The following is an 11898-nucleotide window of genomic DNA, read 5'->3' as shown; positions in this document are numbered from 1 at the left end:
CCACAAAGAACCAACAAATAACCACGAAGCGGCTGCGTGAGCTTCGCAACCAAGCCTTTTTTCAAAGAGTTAGCATAGTTTTCCAGTCACGTTGGTGGAGGAAATGAATTCTGTTTTACCTGCAAATGAGAAAATTGTGTATTGTTCGAAGAGGAAGAAGAAAAGATTTTGTGATCACTGCGATCGTCTGGTCTCGATCAGGACGTTTAATGCCCACAAGCGAAGGAAGACCGTCGATAATGCAAAAATTGGTAATTCAGTGTGACTTTGAATGGTTGTTGTTTGCTTTTGTTTGGTCGGCTTTTCAAACTGCCTGTCGATGTTTTATTACTTTCATATTGAGGAACAACATCTTAATCTGTAACTGTGTCTAATTTTATTTTTGATCTTAGATTACACAGATGAATTGCTTAGCCAAGATCTTCGAATTCACTCAGATTCAAGCGACCTGGATCTTGACTTTGATTTATCAAGCGATGAATGTTCTGAAGTTGCAAAATTTACCGCTGAAAGTCCGGAACTTCAAGGTATATATTCATACATCTATTTACACCAAACTTTAATGTTATTCACCTTCAGAATAAACCTTCTTTGAAAGCAAAGTTTGGGTGAGATTGAAGTTTTGAGGGCTTGAAGTTAATTGGCTTATAAAGTACAGTTTTGTATTGCAGATGTTAGCCCGCTCCAGGATGGGGCTAAATTTAATTGCAAAACACCACTTTTTACATATCACAATTCAGCTATGCAGCTAGACCTAGGGGACACAAAAATGCAGTTGATTGTGCATGTTTATTCATTGTTTGTGACCTATAGGCCTCACTTTTAAGCTGAAATATAAGATGCTGTTTTACAAATCATTGTAATTCCTCCAAGACAAAATTTTCCTTGGACTTGTTACGATTTTGTGTTCACGAGTTAACTTTTTGGCATTGACATGTAAGGTAACAGATATATGAATAGTTGGGATTGTAATGCATATGGTGTTGCAAGTGTCACAATAGAGAATCATGCAACTTCTTTTTTGAGTGAAAAAGAAGTTAGTTATTTTTATGAGCAAAAACGCACTTGTTTTTTTTTTTTTTGGCTGGTGACTAAACCTGTGCTCTCACTCTCTTTTGAAGTGACCTATATTTCTCTTTAACCAACAGATACACATGTTTCTGGAAGTGACGACAGTAATGGGTTGTCAAGTGCTGAGTCATCTGACAGTTTACATGTAAGCCAGATGTTTTAATTGTCTGACTAATACATCAGTAAATATCATCTAGCCTGTTATAAGCCTTTGCTGCTCAGTGGGTGGAGCATGTACAAAATAAAGAGCTGCACTGAAATTAATTTTCAGCTTAATTCTATTTTAAAGGAATTTGAACTGTATTTGTAATTAAATATTTGTATTGTATTTGTATTTGTAATTTTTTTTTCTCCACTTGACAACATGAAGACAATATTTTTAACAAATTGGTATTGTCTTTGAAAAGCCTCTTTGGGGAAAGTCAATAATGGATGTATGTATGTATTTTCCCTCATTCCATGTTTATTACTATAATCCTTAAATGAAGGAAAATGCAAATCATACTACATGTAGTGAAAATCAGTTTGACCTGAAATTCATTGCAATACTCAACCTTCCCATTATGCATAGGTCACATTGATAGTGTTGGCCACTGTACATGTATTTTCAATGGCATAGTATAAAATAGTTATGCAACGCTTTCTTGAAGTAATATTACCATGGAATATTCCACATGTAACTTGTATACTTCTCTAAAGCATCGCATGACTAGAATGTATTTTGAGCTTTTCCTCTGACGAAGAAGGGGTATTTAATGGCATTATGTTAATTTCACGGTAAAAGAAACAGAATGCTGTTGAGTGGGTATTTTTTCTTTTAATATTGGTTGAAAGTTACACATTTACCCTTTTTTCTTTTTAGGGAGAGACTGCCCAGGTTGAGAACCTTGTCAAGATCTTTTATGATCATGAAAGATCTTGGATGATCTTGTCAAGATCTTTATCTTGGAAGGATCTTGCCAAGATCTTGGATGATCTTGTCAAGATCTTTATCTTGGAAGGATCTTGCCAAGATCTTGGCAAGTTCCTACCAAGATCTTGTCACGATCTTGAACAAGTTGATGTTTGCAAGATCTTGACAAGACACAAATAAAATCTTAACAAGATCTTGCTAGAATCCTGCATCATTTGTTTTCAAAAGTTATGGGTATGAAATCTTGGTGAGACTGTGACAAGATCTTGACGGCTCTTTAAAAATTGATGTTTGCAAGATCTTGGCAATTGACAGAAGCAAGATGTCAGCAAGATCTCAAACACTTGGCAAGATCTTGGCAAACCTAGATCTTGTTGAAATCACAACAGACATTGAGAAGATCCTATTCTGCACACATCTTGAACAAATTGATGTGTGCAAGATCTTGACCATGCACAATCAGGATCTTGACAAGATCTTGGTAGCATCCAGTATCAGTTTTTTTCAAAAGTTCAGCTTGAAATCTTGGCAAGACCTTGACAAGATCTTAGGTACATGTACCTTGCAAAATCTTGACAAGAAAAGTGCAAGATCGTAGCAAGATTCTGGCAAGGGAAATTTACACACTGGGTGAGTAGGTGAGAGCGTACTTCGTAACCTTCTGGCAAAATATTTTTAAGTTACAATAAAAATTACAAAAATAAAACACTCTATAATAAAAACAAATTCCTGAAATGCCAAAATTTTATAGCATTACAACACTGGGGTCCTGCAAGGATAAAAAATATTATTACAATATCAAGATATTCTCATGCAAAATTCAAAAGGGGATTACAGCAGTTGTGGTATTGACAATACATTGTTTTCTACCTAAGTAGCTGGGGTTAAAATATCTTATGAAAATTCCTTGCCCCAACCCTTAACAACAGCCCAGAATTATTGCATTCGTGATTATACTGGAAATTTTGCTTGAATTTAGGGATTGAAAAAATTTCACATTAATAGTCGAAGGGTATTAAGATATCATTTTCTTTTTTTTTCTTAAAAGAAAGAAAGAACTGGGACATGGTAGCAAAGTTTTTTATGGAATGCTCCCCACCAGCCGAGTACTCTACAACAAGCTAATGATGCCCCCATTTTTCAGTGACTTTAGTCGTAGTCTTCACTGCTTCATCTGACTCCTAAGCATGGTGCTATATGTGCATGTGTAGACTTATCAAAATAAGCTAGGGCCCAACTTTTACACAAAACTCCAATGGCATGAAAAAAGTTTTAATAACAACAGACTTTGTTAAGACACTCAGAGGACTATATAGATTTTGTACACATTCTGTAGGATAAGGTTGTGAAAAAATCTCCCTTAAATTAAAGCAAGGATATGTTAAATTAAAGCAAGGATATGTCAAATTAAAGCAAGGATATGTTAAATTAAAGCAAGGATATGATAACTGTTTTCAGTTTTTGGATTCTGACAGAAGGAACTTTACTAAATAAAAGTTATCAAAAATATCCATTAAATTAAATAAAAACACTCTTTGACTAGAGAAAGAACACTTGATTGCTTTCTGAAAGCTGTATATAAGGATATTCCATAACCACATGCTGTGAACTTCACCCTTTCAACAGTGACTAGCATCTAATTTCTAATGTAATACAGCTGAATATTCCACGAAGATCATGGGAACAACAAAGGTGATTGTGACAATATTTTCACAGAAGATTGTAAAACAAGCTGCAGGTTATCTACAATTTATGTCAGTCATGGGTGTTAGATATGCAAACACATTAGGCTCATCTACCTCAACTTTTACACATTTGGCTACAATATTTTCACAGAAGACTGCACAGAGATGAGGCCCAGGTGGGCCAGCAACTGGAACATGATGACTTCCCAACAATTTAGCATCTGCATATATTTTCACAATTTCATCACTTGGGGGGTTTATGTTTACACTACAGATAGCAGATACCAATATAGGGTATTGCTTTAACAAAGCCAAATGAATTGATCCTGTAGTTACAAATGCCTGCACTTCATTATATAAAACTTGTCTTGGATTGAATGATTATTACTATTATGTACCTGTTCAGCCACTCCTCTCGTACCCTTGAATCCTGTTAGAGTGTGTGCAATCATTGCTTCAAATGCAAATGCTGAATGGGTCCATAATGGTCCCAAACATTTCACTTGTTCCTCTAAATGGGTGATACTGTGAACGTTTATGGTCTCGCTTCTCTCACCTATAGACAATACACTTCATCATTGACCAGAAACACCACACATCTTATTAACATCACTAGCCTAGCAGTACCAATATCAGAAAATGTAGCACAAAAAACTAGTGAGACAATCTCAGACAGTGCTACTGTAGGTGCAATTGATAGCTCTGACATGGTAGTCCCGTAAGTATACTCACGCCTACTCGGTTTACTTCCGGTTTGTATCTACCTTGGTAGTCTGCTTGGGCTTCCCCCCTTAGCAGTGTGCATGTTTCAAGGTTGTGTTTTCATTCTCTTTTACACAAATTTTGGTATAGAGTGTGTGCACGTGATGTCATCAAATTCTCAAATCCAAAACTAGAGAGCCACTAAAGGTTTTAACCTCATCAGGCATAAGAGGTACCAAATTTATACCTGTTTACAACTTTCCAGCTCAATAGCATCCTTCGTTTGGAAACTATCGCCTTTTGAATTTCAAAGTTATGGTGGTGCGTGCTTTTGAAAAGCACATTTGCCAAAAAATATACACTTATCTCATGATTTTTAGCCATGTTAGGAGTTTAAGTATCAGGAAATGTGCTTTTGTAAATATTTTTTGGTTCTGTTCATATAATCAGTTGACTAGATAGCCAAAGTAAGTTCCAGATGTTTACACTATTTACTGGCCGCCATGTTGGAGGACTAAAGAGGTCCTCCAACATGGCGGCTCCATACTAGGCTTTGTAATATTGTGCGGCACATTTTGACGAATATCTCAACTTTGGGACAATTAATGCAGTCACACCTTAAACTTGGAGAACTGTCTTCGGTATTTATCTTCTAGAATACCACAATTTTTTTACTTTATCCGATGCATGGTTTTTTATTTTATTTTCCATTGCATGACAATGCACACACTCTATTACTTGGTACTAAGTTCCAATATTTGCTTACAGGGAGACAGATAAAGAGGGGAAACAATCCAAGAAGGCTACCATTAGAGACTTGGTTCTCACTTCCTTTCCTACAGCACTAAGCATCCCACAAAGGAAACTGTTCCTATTGATGCTTGTATTAATACTAATTGTATGATGATAAATTATTACCATAGAGTGGTTTCATGAGACGGCAAAAGGACCTCATTATTTCACCAGCAAGGGCTAACTCTTCCCTTGAAATCTCATTTTTCAAAAATATCCACAATCCAGTTGTGAGAAGAGCAAGATGATGGAAATGGTCACCATCTAAAACGCCTTTTAGAAGTGGAAGGCCAAAGTAAAGCAGGAAATGCTGTATCTCTGTGGCTGTAAGTAAGAATTGATTAATTAACCAAAAGCTGTCATGTGTACCAGTCAACAGTTTCAAATTGAACCTGTTTAACATTGAGAATAGTTTACTTTTCTTTTTAATGTGACTTAACCTTTTTAAGTTCTGGTCTATTTATATTATTGAATGAGAATTAGAATTTTGAAGATGAGAATGATCATCGCAATTATAAACACTGCTTAAGCAGTAGTGAAAATAAAGCCTGAAAAAAAAATACTAACAAAATGACCATCTCTCAGATGGCTTATTAGCTCAGCTGGGAGAGCACTGCACCAGTATCACAGAGGTAAGTGCTCCTGTACAACCCTGATGTTTTTTCAGGCTTTAGTTTCACTACCACTTCACACCATAATTCACAGTTCATATATGTGAATTTCACATGTTCACAGTCAATTAGAATATTATAGCGCACTCTTAAAATCCTGTACTGACTTGCAAACACAATGAAAGGGAGAATGTAATTCCATTTCATATAATAATAATGATCTTTGCTATTTGCACTGGATTTACCTTTACACCGTTTAATGTACTCAAGAGATCTGGGCTTCCTTTCCATGTCATGTGGAACAGCAATTGCTTGCAGCTTAGCGTTAATGGTCCTCTGTGCATCTGCACCAATGAAGAATGCCAGGTCTTTATTCTTGGAGTCTACAATTGCACTTAGAATCCACTTTCCCGTGCCTAATAAAAACAAGAATAAATTTTGATGACCGTTAATTCTTCATGGCTATCAATTAGGTTAAGGTCACATCAATTAACAAAATGAAAATTAAATTGATTGCATAGGATTGCATCATATTCAATCAATTTTACTAAAGGAAGTTTTTATAATTTAATTAAAGCATTTTTAACTCGTGAATTGCGCGCATGCGCAAGAGCGAGTTATAGATACGATGTGGGGAATGCCATTCGCTCGCTCGCTCGCTCGCTCGATTGGTCGATTCCTGTAAACTTTTTTTAGATTTTAGGCTTTTGAGTGCATTTGATAGTTTTTGGCGAGCAATAAACAGACGAAATGGCGACCTTTGTTGCTAAGAATAGTGGTGGGGTGAAAAAGAAGCCAATGATAATCTTAAAAGAGTTTTTTTTTTCGTTTTAGTTTCAACAAGCGGCGCCAGTGACTGGCAGGCATGCAAGGATTCACACTGAAATAACAGAACAACCTTCGTTTTTCATAAAATTGTAATTTACAATCCTTGAACTTGAAAACAATCCGAAGATTCATTGAAAATATCACTTACTGCGAAGCGCTCGGAGTTTACAGATGTTCAAAGGCTTTTTCTGTTATGGCGTGAGATTGAGGACAAAATTGATCATTACGTTTCGTCGCGTGTGTTTTTCCTGTGTGAAGCAACAAAAGATGCCGGCGACTGACGAAATAACAAGTTAACACGAAAATCAAATAACACCTAAACAAACAATTTTAGCTACCGATTTTCAGTGAATTTTTAAAGAACAATTTTCTTTTAAGTTTCAAGACAATTTGAAGATTCAACATACATACAACGTACTAAAATGCGAAAGTTACACACCACAAAATTGATAAATAGGCCTGAAATGAAATTCTATCTTGTTATTGATTATACGTTGCCTAGCACGTGACTTAAATCTACCCAGGCGGAGATCCAAAATGACGGTGGCAGGTTTGGCTTAGTTATATCACTCAAAACTCGTTCCCGTTTGTCTCATTTGATAAAAAGGGAATCGTTAATGTTTTCATTAAGACAGTATTGCCTTGATTTTCTAATATTTACAACGAAAGACAGTTAATTTTACTTTTCACCCACATTTACCTCCAACCTTTTCTTTTGAACCAGAAACAAAAATGATAGACGTTTAAAACACATGACATCATCCACCTTGTCAAATGTAATAGCATGATCATTTCAATTGTAATGCCTTCTTATCCCAACGTTACTTTGTTTCTTTGCTACATTAGCGAACACTGAACTACTGCTCGTACTCTAGATATGACAATCAACCACAAAATTCCCTAAACCAGATAACATTAAACATAGTCTAAAAAATCATGTGTCAATTCACGAGTTTGCTCACAGAGCACTTTGATTGTTGCAAAAATCAATTTCCCAAAAAGCTCAGTAATTATGCCTTAGAATGCAACATTGAAATGTACATAGTTACATGAACTACCTTGAAGGATACAATGCATGTAGTCAACTGGACATCCATCAGGAACACTCATGTAGTTGTGAAGGACTGAAAACCCCTTCACACCAAACACCTATAATATCACAAGGGAGACAACAGATGACTTCACATGAATTAACCATCTGGTGCTGAAGTGTGTTAAAACTAGTAGATGGTTATCAATGCAGAGAGGTCTTAACATTATTTTCCTAGAATGCGGGGACGTGTGACTGTGACAGTCTAGAACTTAAAATAATTTGTGTGCAGCATTTCCTCAGACAGGGCCTTCTGATGTCTCTTGCTAGTTTACAATACCGTCCCACCTCCAATACATTTTAGTGAAACCCCTACCCAAACAGTTTGCATTATTACATGGTCTGCAGAATCATAAAATTGCACTTACATATTTACCCGATAGCTGTGCAATCAATGCATGCTGTCTAGTAGCTTCACTTGTTCACATTTCATATTTGTCACCTGCATAGGGATATACTCTGACATTTCCAGCAATGTCTAGTCTGACTCCAGGGTGAAAACAGACCTTTCAGAATGCATGCAGCAAAACACATGTTACAATGTGAGTAACTATACAAATTACATGTAATAATAACATATATGAACAAAGCAGCAGAAATTGTCCCTTCAGATGTAATGCAGGAAAAAGTGTACATGTAAAGTCGCAATAATTTCTAATTATTAGAAATGAATAAATACCATACAACCAAACAATCCATTATAAAGCTTGTGTAGGAAGACAAGGGCTTTTCCTGGCAGGTCACATATGCAGCAGTGCAGATGCACTTTGAAAGTTATGAATTCATCTTCCCATTTGTTGTATACAAGAAGACCTGAAAGATAAGAACAACTGTGATGCTGCTGTACTTTTCATCACTCCAGTAATTTACGTGGGAACAACAAATTGCTATTGATGATTATGAATATGTACAAAAAATATTATTTGCCAATCCAAATGGAGTTTCCAGATTAACCTTTAACTTACTGTTATTGTTTCCCTTTTTCCTGACCTCGATTCTGTATTTTTTTTTAACGTAGGAGTGTAAACAATAAAAGCTCTCTGGATTGATAAGCAGTTTGTGTTCTAAGAGCAAAATAAAGTTGAGCCAAAAACTACTTTTGGAATGTTTACCTTCAGTCTCCAGCATTCCAATTTTGCAAAGAAATGCTTCCAAAAAGGAATTGATTTTGGGTTTCTTTACACCATACCAAAGCCCAATGAGAAGAACATTCTTCACCGAATATCTGAACATATAATAATAAGAAGTATCACTAAAAGATGGAGAGGCGGAGAACATGAATTATACATTCCATTATATATATTGACAATGTAATAACAAATTAATGAATTGTCTTGAGCCAACAACATTTCTTTTGCCAACATGGCTCAAGAGAAGTAATTAACATGTCTATTATTTGTGTTGTTTTCCCTTGTTGGCCTGTGAAACACATGTTAATCCAGCTTCATAACAGCTGAGCTCAGAATTCCATTACGATATATTACTCCCATTCACTGCTAAAATCAGTTATAATGTTGCTAGCAATAATTATTGCTTGTCCTGGTAGTGCAGTGTTGATCATACCTGGCTAGGTTCCAGTGAAAGTGGGTTCAAATCCTGCTCAAGACATAATTTATCTTTCAAGTTTAAAATTTCTGTACAGTTTTGGAAAAGAATTGGTTAATTGCATGTATGCTGTGAAAAAATATGGCCACCACTCCACATATAAATTTATCTACTGACAATGGAAATGACCATCAACTACCTACTGTACATGATTGTACATGTAATAAAAGGTTGTGTGCATCACAGTAGGAGGAATATAGGAAAATATTAATAGAGGAACCTTTTCTGTGATGGAAGCTCTAAAATACACAGATATAGTGGCCAAATAGAGCACTGAATGGACTTGAACACAGGAGCTCCATCAGTACTAATCATCAAACTTAAGTGACAACATGTTCTATCTCCACTTTCACTGTGTACTTCCTTGTAAAAATTCTTGTATAAGGTTCCATCTGTGATGTCTTTATAAGAGCTTGCTTCTTCAGTGCATTCGAGGACCTGCTTTCTGCAAGCTCCAAAAATTTCTGAGAAGTTCTCTGAAAAGCAATTACATTTGGACCTGAGAATAACAAAACAAAAAGGAGAAACTTTTCATCTATTTTCTCTTTTATCTAAACACAGAATAATACCTTGACACAATAGATGATTCAATTGATAAACTAATCAACTGATTAAATATTTATTTATATTTTCAAGTCGGATTTTCTGTTCCTTTCCCACCATTTTAGACCTTCTGGAACACAAAATAAAAAAGAAAAATGCTAAAGAATAATCTGCTCGAAAAATAATGGACATCACGGTCTTAAAGGCGACAAAATAAGCTTTCGAGTCGACAACACTACAATTCTCTAAAGCGATGCGAATTAGGGCCGTAAAGCGAAAACCAATCTATCGGACTTCAAGCGAGGCCTAGAGACATTATGAAGATTCAAAGGCACGGTAAATATCACGTTTGAGTAATGAGATGTCCAAAAAGTATTGTTCAATAGAAGATTTTGTGTTAAAACGTAGAACTTTCAGTATTTTCAACACAACGCTGCGCAATATTCTAGCCGTGAAGTCAAGTAAACATCGATCTAAGCATGATGAATTCTACTTCGTGGGTTTCGCACACATAAGAAATTCGTACGTTTTTCGGTTCTAACAAAAAATCAAGAACTGTTTTGAATAAAGCTTTCTTCCCGAAACTTTCCTTGGTCAGTTATGTCTTTTTCCTCATTTATAATTTCCATGTAACATGAGATCTCTCCACACACTAATGAATTTGCATATTCACTTTGAAATCCGATCCGCATACTTTTTTTGCACACGTGCGCAAAAATTTACTGATTTTTATCTTTTATCTTGATTTTAGAGTAAAAACTTAATATGCATCTATTGCTTTCCTCGTTGATAGTGAGTTATTTAAATGGTCTTCTTTCACGTGAGCTTGTTTTTGGGAAAAAAAGATTTGTCAAACTTTACTGCGCATTGTGTTCACTTTTCCGGTTTCTCCAAAATTTTAACTTTTGATTTTAAATCGTGATCGAGCCTCACATTCAGACTGCGTTGTCATGCCCGCCGCGAGCCGTTGACAGGTTAAAAATTCATAGGCGCATTTGATTACTTTCTGGTAATATTAAGTTCTATCTACCTCGTATAACATAATGATTAAAAGGTTACCTTCAATAATCATTTTCAGCTGTGGTTCCAGGGGTAATTCGATGAAGTATGAATCCTCTTTAGTTGGTCTTCCCACGGGATGTCCATCTTCGCACTCCGTGGCATCTCCTTCTATTTTTTTCGTGCAAATCGAACAAACCCGTACTTTCGCAATGTTGGCTAGTGATGGCATAGTCTTTTTTAACAGTTCCTTGTAAGTTTGGGGTAAAGCAATTTCAACCCCCTCAGGACAATGTAACTTAAGTAAAGTGAGTAGATCATTCTGAGCTTTACGGGGAAGCTTGTACTTGCTACTAAACTGCGTAATGAGAATACAACTTGCACCTACAGACAAATTAGATCCTTCGTAAATGCTCTTCGTAAATACGTTTGCGCGATCACTTCCATCGTCCGAAATGAAAGAATCCTTGTCACTATCATCTGAACTGCTATCGTTTTGACTCGAATCGTCGCACGAATCGAGTTCTTCACCGTTTGAACCGCTAGAGTTGGACAACAGATATGCGCGAGTTTGATCTTCTGTTTCTTCATTCACAACCGCAGCATTGATCTCTGTATGACCACTACAATCACTATCAACCGAAAAAGTGGACAACTGCTCGTTTTCTGTATCTTGAGACGAAGGAGATCGCCAATCGTTGGTCACTTCGTTTATATACGGCACATACGGACGTGGAAGATCTGCTAAACCACTTTCGCTTTCATTTGAAGATGCAAACCCATCTTTCGCTGCTGAAACTATTTTGCTGCAATCTGAAACTGTTTTAATTGAATCAAAGAGCCCGTCATCATCCGAGGTGTCCTCTTCGTAGCCATGTTTACATGAAGGAAGACGCACTTGTCGTGTCGGTCTTCGCCTCAGTTTTGGTCGTCTCGTTTTTCTCTGACACCCATCTGCATCGCTAGTGTCGCTGCTGTTTGAAATCTGTCGCTTGATTCCATTGCTACAAGATTCTTGATGTTCTATTAATTCACCGACGTCGCTGTCCGAATCCATTC

The 11898-nt window shown here is 36.3% G+C and overlaps 1 protein-coding gene and 1 non-coding gene across 2 annotated transcripts; one reads left to right on the top strand and one right to left on the bottom strand.

Annotated features, from left to right (window-relative positions):
- The first annotated feature begins 49 nt into the window (after positions 1 to 49).
- LOC149046736 (uncharacterized) lies at positions 50 to 1772 on the top strand. The gene is made up of 3 exons (XM_089205044.1): positions 50 to 251; positions 393 to 527; positions 1149 to 1772. The coding sequence occupies exons 1-3, from the start codon at positions 104 to 106 to the stop codon at positions 1232 to 1234; spliced, it is 369 nt and encodes a 122-aa protein (XP_089061170.1). The 5' UTR covers positions 50 to 103; the 3' UTR covers positions 1235 to 1772.
- Positions 1773 to 5616: 3844 nt separating this feature from the next.
- On the bottom strand, positions 5617 to 11896 carry LOC113667931 (uncharacterized). The gene is made up of 7 exons (XR_016186153.1): positions 10900 to 11896; positions 9518 to 9773; positions 8805 to 8917; positions 8372 to 8505; positions 8061 to 8198; positions 7661 to 7751; positions 5617 to 6190 (listed from the first exon to the last, which is right to left on the bottom strand). It is a non-coding gene; the product is annotated as an uncharacterized LOC113667931 (transcript).
- Positions 11897 to 11898: the final 2 nt, after the last annotated feature.

The sequence above is a fragment of the Pocillopora damicornis genome, chromosome 4 (assembly GCF_964200805.1).
Source record: "Pocillopora damicornis chromosome 4, jaPocDami1.2, whole genome shotgun sequence".
Taxonomy (NCBI): Eukaryota; Metazoa; Cnidaria; class Anthozoa; order Scleractinia; family Pocilloporidae; genus Pocillopora; species Pocillopora damicornis.
The sequence above is the reverse complement of the archived record's forward strand: the minus strand, read 5'-3'. Positions and strand labels throughout refer to the sequence as shown.